General features: G+C 39.4%; 1 protein-coding gene across 1 annotated transcript in view; it reads right to left on the bottom strand.

Moving 5' to 3' along the window:
* Window positions 1–23,167, bottom strand: part of Grxcr1 (glutaredoxin and cysteine rich domain containing 1) — a 98,564-nt gene extending 75,397 nt beyond the window's left edge. The window contains exon 1 of the mRNA XM_021211299.1: window positions 22,712–23,167. Within this exon, the coding sequence (XP_021066958.1) occupies window positions 22,712–23,095 (384 nt within the window). The 5' untranslated portion in view covers window positions 23,096–23,167. The remainder of the gene's footprint in view (window positions 1–22,711) is intronic.
* Between the last annotated feature and the right edge of the window lie 948 nt (window positions 23,168–24,115).

The following is a 24,115-nucleotide window of genomic DNA, read 5'->3' as shown; positions in this document are numbered from 1 at the left end:
GAAGAAGAAGAAGAAGAAGAAGAAGAAGAAGAAGAAGAAGAAGAAGAAGAAGAAGAAGAAGAAGAAGAAGAAGAAGAAGAAGAAGAAGAAGAAGAAAGGTTCATCTAAGATCAGAGTCTAGGAGGTTCAAGGATTTAAGTCATATAAACGGCAAGGGACATTTCCCTGCCACACTGTCCAGCCTTGCAACCAAAGGGCTTTAGAGCAGCACCATGAATGTGGATCACTTTGCTTTGTCAGCTTGGAGAAGATACCAGGGGGAAAGAGGCGTTGTTCTCAGCTTTACATTTACACCTGATCAGCCACCATCACGTGGTGATGGGTTGCCATTGGCTATAATAGCCTTCCTGACTCCAATAGCCATAGGAACCAATGCTCTCCATCACTCCCAGTCATCCACCTGAGGAGTTCTGCTTTACAGCCATGCGTTGTTAGAGTAGTATAATTCCTTGATCCCAGAAAGGAAATAATCTTCCAGATAACAAGGTAGAAGTTCAATAAACTGTAAGCTACAGTGGGGAATCCTGTCACCTGGGGCAAATCATGACACTAATCCAGCTGGTATAAAGAGGAGTTGCAAGGAGCTATAGAGACACTCAGCACTTAAGGACACCTGCTGCTCTTTCTGAGGACCTGAAGAATAATCCTCAGTACCTACTTGTGTAACTCCCATTCTAGGGATTCATTGTCCTCTTCTGTCCTTTGTAAGCACACACACATGCCACACACACACACACACACACATACACACACACATACATGTCACACACACACACAAACAACAACAACAAACCTTTTAAAGTAAGTAAAATAAAAAGGAGTTTCCATAATAACAAAGGCAATTGGCCCTGACTGTCACAAAGAGGTAAAACTACTCCACATTAAGGGCCAGGGAAAAATATAATTGACCCTCAGTTGCCTCACTTGGCACTCAGAGGGATTTAAATAATGAGCAAAGACAGCCACCACTGCCAGGAGAGGGTATAATGCTAAGAACTCAGAAACTGCAGACGTTGAGAAAACAGGCCTCCCAACCTTGTAGGCCTCCAAGTCGAGCAAGAAGTTCGAGCTCAGAATAGGGGGTTAGTAAATAAAGTGAATAAAGAGGAAGGACTGAATGCAAGTTATCCCTTCAAGACAAACAGCACCTTGGGAACTATAATATATCCTACCAACTGTAGCAAGGCTCTACCAGAATGGAACACAGTGCAAGGAAGAAAATAAAACAAGAGGTGAACTGTGGTGATGTCCTCTGACCTGACTGACCTACTTCTAAGCTACCATGAACACTGGCTGCTAAAGCTCGCCCCCAGGAGCTAAGGACAGATTGACGGGTGAAACGGTAGCTAGAACCTCCGGGAAGGTTGAGTTCGTATCGTCCAGAATGCATGAACTGATGATGCTGGTGCCTGGTCACTCCCTACGCAGCATCCTGGATGTACTTGCTGCTTCCTATATATCCTCTCTTTTTGAGAGTGTCCCTTACAGCTTGCTTTTCACAAGAATCCTATCTGCATATCTGTTCGTTGAGAACTCAAGACAAAGAAGATCTTTGGGATAGAGAAATGGAGGACGAGGCAGGAAGAATTTCAGTTGGCAGGTCAAAGGACGAGTGGCTTTCTTTGGCTTTTTAATTACTGGTGTATGTTTTCATCTCAGACTGTGTAAAACAAATGGTTAAAATTCATCTTACACATTTGCTGTTTTCAGTAAAGAAATAGTATTATTGAAAGTAACGCTGTTGCCAAGTATAATTAAAATAGTACCATTACCAAGACTACAGGTTACTCTCCCCAAACGGACAGCAAGGACCTATTGCTGAAGGCAACACTACATTAACATCTACAAGCTGAGCAAGCAACACAGAGTTCTCATCCCTGCAGTATTCCTGTACCAATTATACTACCAAAAGACAAATGTAATCAGCAAGCTAGCCACAAAGCCCTTGATCTACAGTGGTGTCCAGCTTGCAAGAGATGTGAGGGCTGCAACTCCTTAACACAGTTCCTCATGTTGGGGTGATGTCCCAGCCATCAAAATTATTTCTGTTACTACTTTCTAACTGTAATTTTGCTACTGTATGATTTGTGATATAATTATGTGATACGCAGAATATCTGAGAGCCCTGGGAAATGGCCATGACCCACAGGTTGAGAACCACTGCCCTGGGGCAATGGTGGTCCAAAATTTGTGGGAACCAACCAATATTGGATTTCATTTAAGGCCTACTCTACAAGATGGAGCTTATACCTGACACTGCTTGGGTGACCAGAGACTAGATAGGCTAGAGATTTAGGATAAAGCCAAATGCTACTGGCTACAAAAATAAGTAGTACGAACATGACCCCTGCCTGTGATTTTTCTGCTGTACTCAAAGATAGGTAGGTGCCTTAATCAGCCATCAACAGAGAAGCTTCCTCCTGCAGTAGATAGGAACAAATACAGAGACCCACAACCTGACAAGACACAAACACAGAGAAAGAGAGAGACAGAAAGAAAGACAGAGACAGAGATTTAGACACATAACTCTAAATAAGAAGTCTCCATCAGATCCCTCCCCTCAGAACTTAGGGAAGTCCCTGGAAGAGGAGGCAGAAAACGTAAGAGCCAAAGGGGATGGAGGACAGCAGGAGGACAAAGTCCTATAAATCAACTAAGCAGGGCTCACATGAACTCAGAAACTGAAACGACAATCACAGGGCCTGTAAGGGTCTGCACCAGGTCCTCTGCATATATACACATATATATATATATATATATATATATATATATAGCACCACAACCATTTGTCCTGGGGTTGAGCCCTCACAGTCCCTTGGACTATTTTCCTTCTTTGAGTCCTACCCAACTCCAATGTTTTCATTTTATTTATTTATTATTATCCCTTAGAAAACTGTTTTCTAATGAGGAACAGAAAGGATGTGAATCTGGATGTGAGAAGTGGGGAGGAACTGGGTGGAGTAGAGGGAGAGAAAACTCTTTTCCAAAATATGTTATATAAGAAAAAAAATGTAGTTTCAATAAATGAAAAAAACAGATACTTTCTAACACAGGCATTCAATAAAAGGGTTTTCTTTTTCCTTATTCCTAATACGGTAGTATGCTTTCAAGTAATTCGAAAATTTTAAAAAAAAAAAAAATAGGTTGTTTGTGACTAGCAGAACCAGACAAGCCTGAAGAGTTTATTCAGGGCCTCTGTGAGAATGAATCTGCCTGGCTCTGCATGCAGAGAGCTTTCAAGCATTGTTCTCAGATGTGAACTGACTTCCAGCCCAGTGCCTGCAGAGGCCCTAAGGGGACTGGCTTCTGAGACAAAGTGGGAAGGAAAGGACCTGTGAGAATGGACAGAGTTGTTGTGTATCTTGCTTTATTTTTGATTTACATCAGGAAGAAATAAAGCCCTGGGCATTGTTGGCCTGCTTCCTCCAGCCAGATCGGTATGCAGCATGCAGTAATATAATTACTACAATTATAATAGTAGAAGACGCAAGCCTGTCCGTTAAAAAGCTCTGGGCCTGGAGATGGAGAGGGAAAGATGATAGATGATAGAAAATAGATACCAAAGCACAAATAGCAAAAAAAAAAAAAAAAAAAAAAAAAAAAAAGCAACGAAAGGATTCCTAATGAAATTCCTATATACTCACAGGTCAGTGTTTAGCCCAATCCTCAACAGAAAGGCTACACACAGCTACTGATGGGAGTAGATGCAGAGACCCAGAGCCAAGCACTAAGCTGGGCCAAGGGAACTTCACAAAAAGAGTGGGAGGAAGGATTGATTGTAGGGCTCAGTGGGGTCAAGGACACCACAAGAACACAGCCCGAAAAATCAGCTCAGATGGGCTCACAGAACCCGAACCACCAATCAAGGAGGGAGCCTGTACGGGTCTGACCTATGTCCTCTACATACATTATAGCTGTGTAGCTTGGTGTTCCTGTGGGGATCCCTTCGGTGGAAGGAAGGGCTTATCTCTAGCTCTTTTGCCTTCAGTTAGGACCCTTTTTCTCCTACTGTGTTGCCTTATCCAGCTTTTATATGAGGGTTTGTATCTAGTCTTATTGTAACGTGAGATGCACTTTTTTGTTTTTTAAGGGAAGCAGGAGGTATGGATCTGGGGGAAAGGAGGTATGGGGAGGGACTGAGAAGAATGGAGGGGAATTTGTGGTTGGCATGTAATGTATGGAAGAACGAGAGACAGAAGGAGGGGGAGAGGAAGGGAAGAGAGAAGGAAAGAGAGAGGAGGGGGGAGAGGAGGAGGGGGAGGAGGGGGAGGAGGAGGAGGATTTGAATACTGAGAATGTTTCTAGACTTTTCCTAATAAATCAGTAACTCCTGAACAAAATTTTCTTATTTGCCCCTCCCCCCTTTTAATTCTTATCTTGTGTGGGCTTTCCAATCCCTAAGGCGGTGCCTGATTTGTTTATATCGTACATACATACACTAAGGATCACAAAGTATAATATAGCAGAAAGGACCACTAAGGAAAAACTTCTGGTTAAGAGAGTCGAATCTCTGGCCCTGGTGAAGACCGAACCTTCCAGCTGGGCTGGTTCTGTGGCTTTGAGTGAGAGACCACCCCTGGAAGGGAAGCTCACCTTAACCCACAAGGAATAGATGGGAGGGATTCGCCCTTAAGACCTGGAAGTCTTCTTCCCCAAATGCCCGCATCTATTGTAGTAGCCTGGGGACCACACCTACGTAAGATCAAAAGTATCCATTTTCACAAATTACTTGGGAAAGTATAACTTCCACTTTCTCTCTTTCGCTTATCTAGCAAGCTTTTCCTGACACTTTGGGTTTTTCTGCTAACTGTCTGGGCTTCCTTCCTCTTTCTCGAAAACCTTCCTCCCCATCTTCCATGTGGCCATTTGTCAAGTTTCTAACCTCCATGACAGTGTGTTTGGTTTTTTTTGTCTTTTTGCTTTTGTTTCTGATTTTCCTCTCGTCCATTCTCCTCTGCCAGGAAGCCGCTTAAGAGTGCAGCTTGCCTGCCCTCATTTGTTTTTGTGTTTGTTTTTGGTTTTTTGTTTGTTTGTTTTTGTTTTAGGCACTAATGAGACTGTCCCTGTGCTTCCATTTGAGCTCACTCTTAAGTTGTTTTATTAATGAGGCAAAGAACCCCAAGAGAGCACGCTGATTTCCCCTGTTCCCCTATAGCAAATGCAACCTCAGAAAAAGTCTGTCTCTTTATCGCATACTAACCCACCAAAATAGCCTTAGCCTCAGCTACTTCCAAACTTTCTCTGTAAAATCATGAGTCCTGTATGTTTTAAGCCCTGTCTAGTAGTGCCCTCTGTGGCTTGGAGATAAAACCATTTCCGAGAGAAAAAAAATAATTCTGGGTTGGTGTAAAAAAGCATGAGAAATCAAGCCAGGAGAGAGTGCCTTTGCCTCTACCCAGAATGTGCAGGCTAGACCTGTGGTGACAGGTGTGAAGAGGAAAGCAGAGACACAAGGCATGTGGGCGGCTGGCTACACTGGCAGACACTCGGCCAGGTAGACAGGAGAGGGAATGCCATGCCATCCGTAGCAATGGCAGGGGCCAGAGCCAAGGCAGGATGTGATAACGAAGAAGGGGCCTCAGGAAAACCCGTTCTTGTGGCAGAAGCTGAGCCAAGTTTAGACATAGATGCTGAGACTCCCAGAGACGGTGCCTTCCGGCAAGAAATGGGTCAGTGGCCTGCTGCTTCCCATGCAGACTCAGGTCTAAAAGACTCTGTCTGGGGCCAACCAAATCTTCCTAAGATTGACACAGTTGGGTCAGGATGTCCTGCCTCTGTCCCCTAAAATTTCCTGCGTTCGTATTATGTTTTACATCACCATCGTGTGATATTTTTCATAAGAATAAACCAAGATTCTCTCAGAATAGGTATTCTGTGTTATTAATCTTTGAACCTTCATTGTTTAGTGGAGTTCATCCCCCCCTTAATATTAACATTATTTTTTTAAAACAGGAAAATATATTAGTAATATCCATTTGGAGAAACATTTTAATTTTTTCATAACAAAATATAATTTTAGAACTTCTCTCTTCCTTTTCTTCCCTCTATACCTCCCTCCTCTCTTTCAAATTCATGGCCTATTTTTTTTAATTTTTGGTATATACATACATACTTATATGTATATGTGCATATATGTTCATATATTCCTAAATATACCTAGCTTACTCTAAATATTACTTGCATGTGGTTGATCATTTAGTACTGGATAAATAGTTGCTGTGTTCTTCCCTAGAGAAAACACTATTTCTCCTTCTCTCTGCAGTTTTGCAGAACCTTAAGTATAATTTAAAGAGAAATTATATAACTATTAACAGTATTCACTGGGCACTTATAATTAGCTGAACATTGGGCAAAATGCTTGTTTTAAAGTAGGTTATTAATATTATAGAAAACAGTCACTACAACAATCTTCTCTTTACAAAAAAAAAAAAAAAAAGATTCCATTTGAAACCAAGCCATGTCCCTCCAGAGCACACTGCCATTACTTACCAAAGGAGAAAACGTGAGCACATTAATCATTTAAGACACTACTAGAGGGTAATCTGTTTCTCCTATTCTTTTTCTCACAAGGAAAAATGGGCCTTTGGTTCCCAAACCCTTGGGTCTTCCCTTGCTTCTGAATAACTGTCACAAGTGTGTTTTCAAATCCTGGGCAGGGAAGCAATGAAGTTGAAGAGTTCTAAGAGTTCGGACAATCCAAAGGTGGATGCCCTGAGAGGGGCAGTGGGAGTGCTTCTGGAGACGCTTACAGCAAGGATTGCATCACAGGGTTAAGGACAATGGCGGGGACACTAGGGCCCCTGAACCAGGACAATTTTTTAGATCTCCTAGACCCCTGTTGTGTTGTTATCACTGAGTAGAGAAAGTACCTGAAAAAACATGAACAGACATTCTAGTCCACTCTGAAAATTGGAAGCTAAGCTTTCAATCTGATAGAGAAAAGTCAAGTCAAATAATGTTTTGTGCATTAGCTAATCACCAATGACTAACAACAGGGGAAGTGAGAGTAAAGGACTCATTTAGTCAGTGTCAGCGGCTAATCCATTTACCCAGTCCCTGTGTCTTACTCAATTCTCCTTTACTTCCATCTTTGCTTCCATTCTTTGGGAGTCATTATTCCATGCCCAGAAATCCTTTCTACAATAAAAAAAAAAAAAAAAAAAAAAAGATCATCTTTGAGAAGGTCAACTTATAACTTAGGCAGGGAATACTGGCTTCTCATGAAAATTAAGTAGAAACCTAAGAGATGAAAAAAAGGGATAATATGATATAAGTAGATGTATAGATTTCATAACTATAGAACAACCTTGAATGCTGGGGTTAACATTGCCCCTCAAAGCTCATGAAGAAGAGGAGTCAGAAAGGTGCAAGAGCCGGAGGAGATGGGTGGCTCTAGGAAAACAGTGTCTTTCCGACACTGCATGACGGACTCACAGAGGCTATGGAGGCAGACCTGATAGTATCCCAGCACTTTGAGAAGTAGACTCAAGGTCCCATCCCTAACAAGATGCTATCTCTAAGAGTCAACCACACACAAATGAAAACTTAGTTGAGTCCCAATGGGTATACAAGGCACACTTACAAACAGACCTCATGCACAGTAGTAAACAGAAACACAAAAATAGTAGTTTTAGAGTTTTTGTTGTTTGTTTTATTGGTTTTGGTTGATTGGTTGGTTGGTTGGTTGGCTGCTCGTTTTGTTTTGTTTGTCTCATAATGCTTTGTTTGGGATTTTTCCCCTTTCTAATCTTTTGTTTATATGTTATGGTTTCTGATTTTATGTTTTTATTAGTTTTGTTTGTATGAATGTGTATATCTCTGTATGGATATTTTCTTTTGCTTTCTCTTAATTGTTTCTTACTTTTAATATTTTGTCTTTTTTCTAAAGAGAGAGAGCAAGAAAGTGTAGAGTTGGGTGAATGAAGAAGTGGGAAGGATCTGAGAGAAAATGAAGGAAAGAAAACTATGATCAGAACATACTGTATGAAAACCTTTTCAATAAAAATAGAAAATGTGGGTTAATTAAGATAATCTATAAGACCCTGTCTCAAATTTCCATTTTTTCAGTATAGTTAGAAAGGATGTGGAATCCCTACAGAAGGTTGGTTTATATGAGGTAGTCTCGTTGTAAATGTTGAATGTTTCTTTTCATTGAAAAGAAATACAGTGGCGAGAGGGAACCCCACCTCCAGTGGAAAGACAGGGCCTCAACTGGAGGGATGGGGTTGCCATCCCATAGTCAAAAACTGTGACCCAGAATTGTTCCAGCCTAAAAGAACTGCAGGACAAAAATGGAGAAGAGCCTGAGGGAAAGGAGGTCCAGTGACAGGCCCAAATTTGGATCTGGTTCAAGGGGAGGCCCCAAGGCCTGACACTATTTTTGATGCTATGGTGTGCTTACAAACAGGAGCCTTGTGTGACTGGTCTCTGAAAGACCCAACAAGCAGCTGAAAGAGTCAGATGCAGATATTTACACCCAACCAATGGACAGAAGCTGCTGACTCCTGTGGTTGAAGTAAGGCAAAGCTGAAAGCAGCTGAGGAGGAGAGTGACCTTATAGGAAGAGCAGTAGTCTCAACTAACCTGGACCCCCGAGATTGCTCTGACACTGAGCCACCAACCGGCTGATATGAGGTCCCTAACATATATACAGCAGAGGAATAAAAGGAATAGGAGGATGAAGAAGAAGAGAAGGAGGAGGAGGAGGAAGAGACCCTAAAAAGAACAAATAGAAACAGACCTAAGACAGGTCAAACACTAAGAAGAGCTGGAGTGTAATTGGTTTGTGCTCAATGTGATACCTCCTAGGCATAAGAGCTTCCTTGCTCCTACAACTCAGTCAGTCTGATTCATATCTCTTGAGTTGCCATTTCACGTCAGTGCCTGCAGCAGCGTTCTGAAGTAGACCTTAAACAATGGACGCTCTACTGCGTTGCTGCCTTTATGACAGAACTCCACTCCTGTTTCCACCAGACCTTGCCTTGTACGGATTCTCTGAGCCATCTCTTCTCACTGAGGCAGAGCACATTGGCTACTTGTGCCATGCCAGGACTGTGGAGCGCTGCACCAGACTGTAGGGAGTAGAGCCCTGTGATGAGCTGTCTATAGAAGTTTCTTAAAAATCGCTCTGCACTCCAAAAGCATTGGGATACAGCCGGTAAGTATTGGGAGAGGCAGCAGGTAATATGACTGAAATTATTCCACTTTTCCATTATAATGATGAACATCTACTACTGTGTTCATGCTAATGTCTTCAGGAACTTATTCCTTTGGTAATACCCTCGCTTTGCTTTCTCAATGTTTGGAGTTTTTTCAATCATTTATATGAACAGGCTGTAAATTTTCAATATTGCCAATTTTGAATGTTTTTATTTCAATCATGAATTGTTCCTTTCAGTTATTCCTTTGCCCTCTTAGCTCTCTGTAGTCAGTTAGAGGAAACCAAACTACACAATTCTTTGAGGGCCTTATCACTTAGAAGTATTTTTTTCTCTCAGGTTGTGCTGTTCATAAAGCCCTCAGGAATGAGCCAAGTTCAGCAAACTCCTTGATGCTTCATCTTAGTTCTCAACAACATGGCCCTAATTTCAATCTGAGACATCATGAGACTAACCATAACCCTCCCTGATTCTATTGCTGGCCTGATCAAAACCACTTAACTAATCTCTGGCAAGTCCCAGACTTTCCAAAACCATTTGCAGCCTTCACCAAAACTGCCCTTAAGAGCTTTGAATAGTCATTCCAACGTGTGTTTCCAAACAGTCCTAGACCTCATCTCTTACCCAGCTACAAAGTTCTTTCACATTTTCAGATATACATATCTGAAAATATATAAAACAGCTAACTTTCTCAGGACCAATTTTTTTCTCTTATTCCACCCTCTGACACTACTTTAAACTATTTAAACTGTGTAATTTATGAAAGTAAGAAGTTTTGCTTGGGCTCATGTTTCTGGAAAGTTCAAGATTGTGTGGTCGTATGTTTTGAGACCACATGTTACATCATTACCTGGGGGAAGCTGGAAAGAAAGGCAACACATGAACAAAAGAGGCAAGCAAAGCAAATGCCTGTGATAGTTAACCAATTTTATGATAGAAAAATGTATCCATTTATGAGGGCTCCATCCATGACTCAAACAACTTCTAATAGGGCCGATCTGCCAACATAACGAGTGCATTTTCAACACATAACATTTAGCAGTATATAGTCAAGTATTAGCAGTGATGCATAAGCCTGCAGGAACTAGTGACTCTTAATAAAATTTCTGCCAAAGCAAGAGTAATGCATAGAGTCCTTCTTAAAGAGATAAGGGGAACCATGGAATCCCTGGTCCACGTGGACTTTGTCAAAGCTGCTGTTCATCATCAACCCCTCTCTTCCTCCCATGGTTTTCTCTTCCCTGCCTAATAGTACTAATTTAATTTTATTTATGTCTAATAGTTGCTAAGAAACATTTGAGTCCTTATTGCCAATGTTGACCTTTAAATTTATTTCTTTTCACTCTCAAGACATTTGCTGTTTCATTCTGATAATTTTTCCTAATCAAAATTATCAATATGGAACAACCAATGGCTAGAACATAATAAACACCGAAAGAAAACTAGCAAGTGTATAGAATGGAAACATGGGTGATTTATTCTATTTAAATTTTTAATCTCATGAATCTGATCACCAAGAAAAGACATACAAATTAGTCAGAAGCCAACATCACAGCAATGTATTGTGACCAAAAAAACATTAGCCTTAAGTACACTGATATAGATAATAGATGGGCTTCACACTACCCCAATATGATCAGTTTCAGTAGAGTTGACCAGCGTAGGATGTTGACACTTAAGGTCTTTTCCTGCAAAAGCTCTGAGAAATCATATATCAGGATATGCCCTCGACATTGCATAATTAGTCATATTAGTCATTAGGCACTGGTTGCTTAGGGAATAAGGATCCAACTGTTGAAATCAAGCACACAGACAGATACATATGTAACTTACCATTTGTAAAAGGCTGAGGAGGATACCCAATATTCTTCTGCTGTTCAACAAAACCAAACTGAATGAAGTAAAACATGTAGGTACTGCTCACTCAAGAGTCTGAAGATTGCTGGGTGTCTGGCTGAACAAGACTGAGCTCTACAACTGCCCCACCTGGGGATCCATCCCATAAACAACCACCAAACGCAGACACTATTGCATATAACAACAAGATTTTGCTGACAGGACCCTGATATAGCTATCTCCTGTGAGGCTATACCAGTGCCTGGCATATACAGAAGTGGATGCTCACAATCATCTATTGGATGGAACACAGTGAAAGAGGCAGAGAAATTACCCATGGAGCTGAAGGGATCTGCATTCCTATAGGAGGAACAACAATATGAACTAACCAGTACCCCCAGAGCTCATGTCTCACGCTGCATATGTAGCAGAAGATGGCCTAGTCAGCCATCAATGGGAGGAGAGGCCCTTGGTCTTGCGAAGATTCTATGCCCCAGTATGTGGGGATGCCAGGGCCAGGAAGTGGGTGGTTAGGGAGCAGGGTGAGATTTTCTTAGAGGAAACTAGGAAAGGGGATAGCATTTGAAATGTAAATGAAGAAACATATAATAATAATAATAATAATAATAATAATAATACTGAGTTCTACAGGGATGACTTTAAACTATCAGGTGGATCTACATCTTTGTCTCATGCTTCTGAGACAACCAGATTTTCCAAACATGTCTTTCTCATGATAGTGGAAGCAATGTAGAAAATATGAAGGTAGCCATTCATGTTTGCTTTGATCCTCTGAGGGTGCCATATTTGTTACTATCTGATCAGCCAACACCTATCTCCAAGGTTTAGAATTGCATTCTGCTCTAGAGTAGCTATGACACATATATGGCAATATAACCTCTCTATGTAGAAAAAAAAACACTATGTGATAAAAGGTGAGTCTATTCTACAACCTTGATCTCCTCTGGACAAAATTATCTTTGTATCAGAAAGAGTAGACAGGGCAGTCTTCACAACCTGTAAGCATGTTCTTTCCATGACAAAAAGATTTTGTAGACACGGCAGATCCATACAAGTGGCTGTAGCAACTCCCGGTTGCTACCACAAAATAAAATAAAATAAAATAAAATAAAATAAAATAAAATAAAATAAAATAAAATAAAATAAAATAAAATAAAATATACCAGAGCCTAAGAAGACAAATTATTTATTTCTGAGGTTTTTGTCAGCATCGCCAGTGATTGTTGCTTCCTGACCCCTGCTTAAGAGAAGACCACAGAAAGAAGCAGGTGGAAGAGTGAAAGGGCTTCACTCTTGAAGCAGAGCAATGAAGAGAAAGACAAGGATGGACAGGACAAAACGTGTACATAAATTTAAGCCCCTATTGACCTATCTCTCTGGGCATTTGATTCCTTTCTAATAGCACTAACCATGTCAGCAGCCACACTTCCCATGGCCCCAACTTATACATTTCTTTTCTTGCCCAGCTTTAAGTACCTAAAGTCTTTCTACTTTGCTCCTTGGTCATCATTCTCACTGTAAATCAGGCTTTGTGCAACCAACCATAACCAGGAAATTACCTGAATGCGTTGACATTTTTACCACCAGATTAAGCAGTCCGTGACTTTAAATGTTGCTAGGTACAAAGTCTCTTAGGCTTGGCCTAAGTGAACAGGGTTTCTCTACAATGCAACGTGAGTTTTCTAGTTCAGTTCCCAAGAGTCTCCATTCCCATCTGAAACCTCGAGAGCACCCTCTTTCCTCTCTGTATCCCTGTCAGCACTCTGGTCTTCTGAGATCTCCACAGTCTCCCATTAAGCTGTACCCACAACATTCTTGGACGACTCCAATCTAAATTATCAAACCTTTCCAAGCTCTTTCTGCAAAGCAACTCCAACACTCTGAAAAACATCATTGAGTATGTAGTTACAGCAATCATCCTACTAATCATTATTAGTTTATCCGTAAATAAGCTGTGACAAATGAACCCAAGAAAGACAATTTAAGAAGCAAGGATTTAATTTGCCTCACGTTTTTGAAGGTTTCAGTCCATGGTCCATTGGCTTTGCTGCTCCTCAGCCAGTGATAAGACAAAGCATCATTTCAGAGATAATGCAGTAGAGCAAAGAAGCTCATTTCATAATGATTAGGAAATAGAAGAAAAGAACATAGAAGTGCCAGATAAAAATAAAGCTGTAGAGTATTCCTAGTGACCAACTTCTATAAGGTCCCAGATCCTATTGTATCTGCTACCTCCAGTTTCCACCACCAGCTGGAAACCAAGTCTTTAACACATGTGTTTTGAGAAGTAATATAATAATGATAGGTAGACTTTGGCTGTTTGAGTGAGCCCAGAATAATCACAAGAAAGCCAGAGAAGATTTACTATGGAAGCAGAAGTGAGACTTATACAGGGCTAAGAGCAAAGAAATGTATGAACCTTCTAGAAGCTGTAAAATAAAAGTAATATACTCTCAGAGGGATTGCTATGCTAAAACCTTAATTTAATCCTGTAACACGCAGGTTTTTGATCACTGAAACTATAAAGTAATACCTCTGCATTGTTTTAAGCCACAAATCTAGCAGTGATTCATTTCTGCACCAATAGAAGACGAGCACATTGAGGTGAATAATAAGCATTACTCACGCCTTGTTAAGCATAGATGCTATAAACCTCAATTCTTATATAATTAGCTTGATTGACCTGAGAGCCAAAGTTATATCTCTCTAACCAGGAGGAAGTTCTAAATCTTGGATCAGTGCCAACATACATGTTTATTTGAAACAGGTTGAAAGGAATTCAGGAAAAATCTTTATTACAGGGGAGGTAATGAATTCTTCCTGATGCCATGCAAGCATGGTGCTAATATCTGTTAAAGGAAGGTACTCATGAGATTCCCAGGAGGACATGTGAACTCCGTAGTACCAGAAATATGCAAATAAAGATGGAGGTTCAGTTTCATAGCTTAGTACTGGGACTCTCCAACCTCTTTTAGCTTTTACCCATGAAGTCACTTGTCTCAATCTCTAGACCCATCAACTTCCCTTGGGATTGCAGCCCATCTGGCTCTCCTCATTACTCCTAAGACAACCCCACAAGTTCCCCACAAGTCTGGTGCTCAAACTCTCTAGCTGCCCCTTGTCTTTTCCCAAAAACTATATGGGACAAATCAAGACACTGGCTTTCACTATTCTACTCCACTGCGGACTAACCAAGCTTCTACAGGCTTTCCACAAAGAAAAGTTATAGAGCATGAATTTTATAAAACAGAGGAAAAGAAAAGATCAACTTAACTTTTTCACAACTCCAACTTATTGCTTAGAAATTGACATTGAATACTGCTATTGTTTAATAAATTTGTGAAGTTACAAGAAAAATTATAATTTATTTTCCTTCTAAGGAAAATGTTATAAGGTATAATTTGTCAAAAGTTAGGCAAAATAATGATTATTGAAAAAATAAACTTAAGAAAGGAGACCTCAAATCATTAGTGTATTTGTGCACATAAATGAACTCTTAATTAAATTTTTCTGCATATTTTATTTAGTTCATGATTTATAAATGTCCTTTAGTCAATAATGACACAGGCATTGGCATATTTATATAAGTGTATAATTTTATAGAATAAATGTTTTTAAATTATTATTATTATTATACAACTTTCAAAATAATCAGAAACTCTTTCAGCATGGGCAAGCCACCAAAAAGGGCTGTTTTGCTCAGCTGTTACAATGCTTGCTTAAAGTCTAGAATCATATGTCCAATCTTCCAGTTCACTAATTCTTCCTTCAGCCTTATCGAGTCTTCTGTTGAAAACTGTTGTTGAATTTGCCAGTTCACTTATTGTATTTTTTACCTCTAGAATTTTTATTTTGAAATGATTAACTTTTATTTCTCTGTCAAACATCTCATGTTGTTCGTGAATTATTTCCCGGATTTCACTTAGTTTTCTGTCTGTATTTTCTTGTAATTCTCTAAACTTCTTTAAAAGGACGATTCTGAATTGTTTGTCTGTCAATTCATAGATCTCTCGTTCATCTTCATCAATTTCTGGAGTTTTCTTGGTTTCTTTTGATGGTGCTGTGTTTCTCTGGTTTTTCATTGTCCAAGTGTCTTTATGCTGATGCCTGCTCATTTGATGAGATGACGGCCTCTTCGAACCTTTGTTGGCATTCTTTGGTGGCACTTGATCTTTTCTAATTCTAGCCTGGGATTCTGGATGGGCAGGCTGGTGGCAACCCAGACATTGAAAATTTCCAATCAGAGGAGAAAAATAAAACAGAATGAGAAAGAATGAGGAGAGCTTAAATGGCTTATAGTATAGCATCTAAAGAGCCAAGGTTCAAGCTGTTAGCATTCAAGGAGGAGGGATAGGAATAGAAAGCTTACTTATAGAAGCGATAGCATGAAACTTCCCAAACCTGCAGAAAGATATAAATATCAGGGTACAAAAAAAGGAAAAGAACATCAGTCACATTTAATTGAAATAAAGGCACCAGAAGCCACATTCCAATCAAGCTATCAACGTCCAGACTCCAAGAGATGGTTCTGAAAGCACCACCATAAAGAAGGGAGTGCCATACAAAGAACTGCCTATGTATCAAATGCCTCAGCAGGAACATTACATGGCATGAGGGGCGGGATTACAAACTCAAGCTACAGAAGGGGAAATGGATCCTTGCCAACCAAAAACACTGCGATCTGAAAGCATGTCATTCAGATATAAAGGAGGAACAAAGACTTTCTCAGACACACAGCTGAGAACTCACTGCTAAGCTTATCTTGTAAGGAATGCTAGGGGCAGTGGTAAATGTAAACACTAAACCAAACTTAGAATTCTCTAATGTATTCTAATAGGAAATTCAAAAAGCAAACTTATTAAAGAATAGGAGGGTCACACAAGCATGAGGATATATGTTCAACCCCAGCACTCATACAAAAGCCAGTCATGGTGGCTTCTACTTCAATCCCCCACCTTGATAGGCAAAGGCAGGTGTATGTCTGGGGCTCACTGGCCAGCCAGCATAGGCAAATGAATGAAGCACTGGGTCCATTGAGAGATTCTGTCTCAAAAAAACCAAGATGGACATGAGGGAATACCTAAGGTTGAACTCTGGCCCCACATATGCCATACGTGAGCCCTTGCAAACACATGTATGTGTATGTGTGTGCATGTATACATATAGCCGCAAAAGAAAAAACTAGTTATAACTACGATTCATTAAGGAATACACATTATGAGCTGTTATAAATTAATTATACATAACATCAAAACTTCAATGTGGAAAAAGCAGTAGAGTAAAAACATGGAATATTTTTTATGACCATGGTTAAGTTGCTATTAGATTAAAATGTCTGTTGTAACTACATGTTTTTTTAAGCATCATAGTAACCACAAGGTGAAGAAGATCTTTAATGATATATGAGAAACTGAAGATCAGTGGGTAAAAATGTACTACTCAAGGAAAAATCATGTAGCCACAAAGAAATGTCAGAAGCAAGTATAAAACAATTCAGAAAAATGCACAAAATGACAACGGTATTTCCTTGTCTGCCAATAATTAATTTGAATACAACTGGGTTAAATTCTGCAACTAAAAATCATAAAGTAGTTGCCTAGATTGGAAAACAAAAACTAAGACTCAATCATTTGGAATGTGAATGAAACTTACTTGACCTGTAAAGAAATATGTCAGCTCAAAGTTAAAGGCTGGAGGAAAATATTCCATACAAATGGAGACTAATAGACAGCAAGGGGAGCTGTATTTTCAATCAGATAAAGTAGACTTTACCACCAAAAACTGTGAAGAAATACCATCAAGATAATCACATAATAACACAGAGGTCAGTTTAACAAGACAACAATTGTAAAAGTTTATACACCCAAAACCTGAGACCTGGAAGTATGAAGCAAATGCTGATAGATATGAAGGAAGAGTTGGGCCACATTAAATGATGAGAGGGACTCCAACATTTTATCTTCTGTGGTAGACAAATTACAGATTGCTTGTACACAAAATTATCAAGAAAACATACTTAAACTGTGCTCTAGACAAAATGGACCTTATAGATATTCCCAGAACATCCTATTTAATAGCTGTAGAATGCACACCCTCAACTCCATGCACATAAAGCACACATACCCCAAGCAAAGAGTTATCTATATATCTGTGTTCATTACAGCACTAGTCACAACAGTTAAAACATGTAAGCAATTTAAGTCACCATTAGTGAATAAATGAATATGAGAATGTGGCATACTGATAATAGAATACTATTCTACTATTTAAACAAATGAAAATTTTCAACATTGATGGCCCTTCAGGTGAGCTGAAACTGAGCTAAATGCACTTATGAATGACACATGATCACATATGTGGATTATAGAATGCTGACCTTCCAGAGAGTAGAATAATAAGTAGTTACCAGACACTTGAGTGACTATCAAGTACTGACAAATGTGGAGCTGTTGGCCAACGAATGCATAATTACAGCTAAATGGAAAGGAAGAATATATTTAAATAGCAAGAATCTGCATTAGAAATAGAATAGGCAATAGAAACAGAAAGTCTATAAGTAATTTCATATAGCAAGGAAAGGCAGGAGGGAGGAGAGAGAAATGAGGACCAATGCTCATGTATTTTCCATTTGGATGATAAAAAACATTGTTGAATAGTTTGTAAATAATGAAAGCACAGCTTAGTAAACTCACTAAAAGAATCTGATGGTACACTGTAAATGGGTGGATTATATGATATATTATTTATGTCTCAATAAATGTCTCATGTAACCAAAACCAAGGTTATACAAGTTAAAATGTCATGACAGTAAAGATGAGTCTCACAAAGTGAGGGACGTGGGCAATACTGATGGAGTCAAGGTTTCAACAAAATTCACCGAAACTGGATATGCAAGTGCTAATTATCTGAAGACTTGTAGGATCAGAATTAAAAGTCGTTGTTACATAGATGACCCTATAGTCCTTAGTCTATAAGGTAGAGCTCAACTAGAAAGAAAAAGGAGAAAAACAAAAAAAAGGGAAAAAAAAAACGCAAAATGGAATGATAATCTACTAACAACAAACCAAAAGGAGAAAAAGATAAACATTCAAGAAGTTGAAAATCAACTATTTAAGAAATATTAGGTCAACAAAAAACAGAGGTAGAAAGCAAAGACAAGTACATAGATAAACTCCTTCAGAGCCTGCTCTGGATCATCCTCCACAATGCAGCACTGACAATTAAGGACAAGTCCTCTGCTTCGTGGTAAGTATGCAATGGATGTCTTTACATTAATAAAAAGAACCTTTAGCGGAGAGAAGAATGGAGCAAACCAGCAGCACTCCTGCACACAAGCTCCAGCTCTAGCCTATATAGGAAATCTCCAAGTTCCAAGATGGAACAGAGAGAAACAACCATCAAGTGGGTTTCACTTAACTCACTAACATTTTCCAGAAAGTAGGTGTGCATGGAAATAATTCTTAAAAAAATATTTTCAAGAGGGACATTATGATTATTCTCCTATTTTTCCACAAGGAAGTATAATTAAGATGCTCACTAAGGTTCTGCACAGTGTCTAATGTTATCAAGAGTAAAAAAAAAAAAAAAAAAAAAAGCTGGACAGTGGTGATTCACGCCTTTAATCCCAGCAATTGAGAGGCAAAGGCAGGCAGATCTATGAGTTTGTGGCCAGTCTAGTCTACACAGTGAGTTCCAGGATAGCCAGAGCTACACAGAAAAACCCTGTCTTGGGGGTTGGGCGGGGAGAGAAAAGAAAAGTTGAACATGGGACTCTAAGGTCTATCAGTCTATAATTCTTTAAGTTACATATCATCAGTGCCAGCTCATTCTGGAAGCCTTGTTTTGTCTGGTTTGGGGGCAATAAGTCAAGAGTTTTCTTAGTGTAACTGCCTAAAATATTTGGGATCATTATCTGGTATCCTAGGGTTCCTGCATAATTCCTGGTAACTAAAAAGGCAGTATATCCACACAAATTGTCTGTAACAATCTTTCTGGACAAATGACATTTTAAATTCTACAAATTAATTTTACCTCATAAATAAAAAGGAATTTCAAAATAACTAACTTGATAATATTGGTACTACCTTGTATTATTCCTGTGAAGAGTTAATATATCAATATACATAGGTAATTTGAGTAATGCCTGGTATTGAGGAGTTATTTAATCATTATGAAATATTATTACCGTTGCTTTTAGGACATGCTATAAATAAGCCATCAAGACCACATAGTCATCCAGAGTATTCCAGGGAATAATAGCATATTATCAGATGTACATCCATGAGCCAGAGACAGATAAAAGTGTTTCCAGAAACTTCTGACTATCATGCATTTGACTTAGTGGACAAATTTGAAAATCAGGCTTGTCCACTTTCTTGAGGCAAAACCTTGAAATCTCATGACAATTTAGTCAATTAAAAACAATGGCTTTGATAATTTTTAATATACTGCTAAAATTGCATAAATTCTATCTTTTTCTACAGACTTTCCCTAGATGAAAACCAAAGATTATAAAATTTAAAAGTTCACAATGAAAGGATAAAATTTTTATATTTGGTATTATACTTTTAAAAGAGGAAAAAACAAATGTAAGAATACATGCATTATCAGCTTTGAATCAGATTTGATTTGCCTCAGTAAAAACATGTGTTATCAAACATGAATTGAATGAATTGCATGCATTGTAATAATAAGCTATTATGAAAGAGTAAGGATTGTTTTTTAATTATTACAGGGGACTTAATAATTTTCTTGCTTCTTTCATAAGACTTGTAGGTAAAAGTAAATATACAAGAAAGCTCTGGGCATAATGTAAATTGCTATGCCAACATATCACTTTTGTGTCTCAAACATGCTTCTAGGTAGAGCTACAATAATAAGACACTAATTTATACATGCACACAGAATCTATGTATTCAAGATCCTTCTTTAGAGTCATTTTTCTTTAATAATCTTAAATTTGGATAAGTGGAAAATTAAAATTATGGAAACTAAAATGGTATATTCTGTTAGAATATGCTAACATAGCTCAAGGATAAGGTCAAGGAATGATAGCCATCTAAAATATAGACCCATAACAATATGTTGGCAAACCTAAATAATCTTAATCATCTGTATCACAGAGTCCCATGTAGACAATTTAAAATTACAGCTAAGAACCAAGACTATCTTAATTTAATCCAGAACACTGGGCCTTAAGAGCTGTGTGTCACTCGGCACTCCTATGATTTGTTTTCCAGTTGATATGGCTAGCTTTGGTGTGGGGAAGATAAGGAAGAAGTAGTGAGGTTTTATAAAATTTTTCTAATAACTGGGAGTAAAAGTACAATACTAGATAGATAAAAAAAAATCATTAGAGTAGACTTTCCAGTGCTCAAGGGGAGCACACACCATAGACTGCACTGGTAATACCTGTGGGCCTGTCCTACATCAACCAAATGATGAGTTTCACCATGACTAGGAAACACGGCTCTTCGTTAGCTCCCAGATGATCCTCCCAGTAACCTAACCTGATCAAAATCTCACCCCTATGCATGCCTCCTTCATTTTTTTCCCATTAAATATTCAGAGCATAAGCAATGGGAAGGAATCTTATTTTACCCTAAGGACCCAGATAAATTTACATTTACACAGTCAGTGAATTATTTTCCAACTTTGATGAATGTAAGTCTAAGCAAACGGGCTTCCAACAGAAGCAAACTCCAGCTTTAGGTGGGGAGTGTCTAACCACTGCATGCTTCCAGGCTAAAGTAAATAATCGTAGGTTTTCAGATTTCCAGGTTAGCCTCAGTGAGCCTTGTCGTCTGGATATTTATAGGGGGGGGGGGGATAAATAAAACGTCAGCCCTGGATTTGAGAATCTACAATCTAGACCAACTGAAGATACTTGAAGGATTCATCTGGACACCACTCCTCATTCATAAGTCCCCCTGGTCACCAGGTGAGTACAGTCTCTTTGTTTCCTGTAGCTACTGCCGTCACCTTGATTGATATTGTGTATCCTCCGTGATCTGGTATTCTGAGGGATAAATTAAGTAACAAATAGAATAGAAACTAGTTCAGACATCCACTGTAGAGGCCACCATCTAAGTAAGTACTACCAAAGGTTAAAAAGAAGAAGAAGACGGGGTTCTTAAATACCATCTAATCAACTTGTACAGCTGAAATTTTAGGAAAGTTATGCCAATGTTTTATGACACAGGACTAGTCACACGAGGAAATAATAGAGAGGGAGCCAAGAGTCTCACATGTCCTTTGGGTGGTTTTGTCTTTATTTAGCACTTCTTAAGTTTCAAATTGAGTGCTGTAAGATTTTATAACCTAAAACAGGAGGAAATGTCTGTTTCTGCAAGCATAGTTCCTTGTTCACCAGACAGGTTGTATATCGAAACCTTAACCACATGTCCAAGAAACTGGCCACTCACTTTTTACTCCCTGAAATATCTCTTCATGTCACTGAGCTATGGTGACATGAAGGAAGTCTGTTGCTTACTCTGCAGAAGTTATGGAAAATACAGACCCAGGAAGTCACACCTGGTAGTGATAATGGGTGTGATGGAATGTTTAGCTGCCACTGTTAACCGCTATGCTTCTTCAGTACTGTGAGAGACCTGTGGGATCCTGTTCGTCTCCATCACCGCAGGACAAGATATAGGATACCCTTCGTGATGTGCACATTCTTTATCAAGTATCAAGGAATCAAATCTGTTCGCTCTACACACTACTCCATAAGTCTTTTGCTCCTATTACACAGAAGTACTGTTCTTACAGTGAAATGAATGGGGCCCCTTGGTGTATGGCAACTGGCAGTCTTGGTACAAAGCCAAAGCTCCTTTAACCTATATTCCTTGGAGAGACCAAAGAACATTTATTTTTATGATAATGATGATAGTGATGAAACTAACGATAATGCCAAATTCTGCTATTTCAAATGCTGGTTATTTTAAATTTGGGGTAGATGAGATTATCAGAAAGGGTTTTCCTGGATTTATGCTCATAGAATTGTTCACCCAGTTAGCACAGAGAACTATGAAAGTAGATAATTAAGATAATCTAGTTGTAAAGTTTGATTTTGAAGGGGCGTTTTTTTTACATCTGAATTGTGCATTTGTGACATTATTAGGGTGAAGACAGAGGGAGGAAACTGGAGTTTCTCTTGTAGGCTTTGGAGTTTATGTTATTTGTTGATAAGTGACAGTTCTTTGAAAGGTTGATAAACAAATGAAAATCAAAGCACTAAAATTAAATAGCAGTTTTATGAACAAACCGTCAATCCATTCAAGAACTGAGAAGCCGAGTTAACCACAGGAAATGCCCACATTTAGAACCTATTGTCATTCAGAAGCTTTGTCAACACCTTGGTAGATCAGAAAGAAATGAACATCTAGATCATAAATGCTTTAACCACTACAATCTGCTATCTTCTTTCTTGGTTAAGAAACAGAGATCCTATGCTAGTCATCACCCATCAGAGGAGACCACTTTCATGTGAGAAATTTGGTTATGCAAAGGCAATCTAGTTTGCAAAGGACACTGAGCCTATTTTTAATGGGTAGCTGTTCACACGGCATCTTAGATGGAGAGCGTCTTGTGAAGTTTGGAGGAAGGAGACGCTGACTCTATCATGGAGAACTGAAAGGGGTGGAGATGATGAGTGAGGAACAGAGAGCAGAACAGGAAAGTGTATAATGACTTACCTGCAACACTTTGGTCAAATTGTTAAACAGAGCCTGGCCAGCACTCACTTTGTACTTGACGCCTCTCACTGTACCATTTTTGCTTAAAATGTTGACTCTTCTCGTGCCAAAAGCCTTCTCGCTGGCTGTCCTGGCTAATACCAGCAGGTTATCCTGATCTTTCTCCTGCTCATTATCCTCTGATCCAATGTGGCCGTTTTGCTGTCCCTCAGAGTCACTTAGCCCATCTATGGCACAGATACTAGCACATTCGGAATCCAGAGAGCCTGGTGCTTGTCCATCTTCATAGACCTCTTTCAGAACTCTCCCACTGTGAGATGAAGCAATTCGAAACCGGACTTTCCGTGGCCTGTCACTTTCTGGCTTTGTCTCCCTTCTTAGCATGGTCACCTCCACCCACACGAACCAGTTTACACCATTATGGATCTGCTGTCAGTTCATCCCCCCTTGCCACAGCAACAGCAGAGCTGAATTCCAGAGATGGTAGCCCTCCTGTGACAGCGAAAGAAAAGAAGATGTCCAAGGACGTGCAGTGTGCCTTGGCTATCAATAATAAATACGCATGTGTACTATGGTTACCATTAAACTAAAACCTGAAAAATGACCCCAGTCTTTAAATATTAAATGTCCATGGTGAACTCTCTGACAAAACAAGTGCAAGAAAGTGGCCTGAGATGAGACAGAGAGTAGGTACGTGACAAGGACATAACAGGCTTGAATGTCAATGAAGATGATGTGTGTGTTTGTTGAAATGATCTTAGCAGAAACAACTCTATAGTTTGCTCTCTAAAATAGGAGGTCAGAAACAAAACCTAGAATCAAACGTGTAGGATACAGGTACCCCAATCATCTCTATTTGTTTCTTCACCTACTTTCTCCTGATGATCTTTCAAAGGGCATTGATGTGCTGCATGCCTGCATACAATTGGCAGTTTTAATTCTATTTAAGGAGCTGATTTGACTGCATCACCACTGCATAAGGTGAATTTTCAAGACATCTTCATTCCCTGATCCTTTGCTAAAGGCAAGCTTTGAACACACGGTGAATGAGAGAACTTCAGGCTGATTGTGTTCCTACGCCTGTAAATCGGAGTGTTCCCTTTGATACAGGGAGTCTGGAAAGGAGATGTGGAGCAACAGAGGATGAATGGAAAATCCTCCAAGCCAGCCAGATCAGCCACAGAGATCCAGGCGATGAGCACTGATAGATGCTCCACCCAGTCACTCCCGTGTAGAGAAGGTCCTCTGTGCATGCTCTGTGTGTTGGCTATCATTCTGGCCAGCAGCCAAGGAGCCTGTTAAGTTACACGCTTGTGTTAAACATGTTGCTAGTGAGTGTGGTAAGCTATCTGTATCCCCAGAAAAGAGGAGAATCACCTACCCAAGTTGCATTTTATGGTAAAT

Source organism: Mus pahari, chromosome 13 (assembly GCF_900095145.1).
Source record: "Mus pahari chromosome 13, PAHARI_EIJ_v1.1, whole genome shotgun sequence".
NCBI classification, from domain to species: Eukaryota; Metazoa; Chordata; class Mammalia; order Rodentia; family Muridae; genus Mus; species Mus pahari.
Note: the sequence above shows the minus strand (reverse complement) of the source record. Positions and strands in the feature narration are given on the sequence as shown.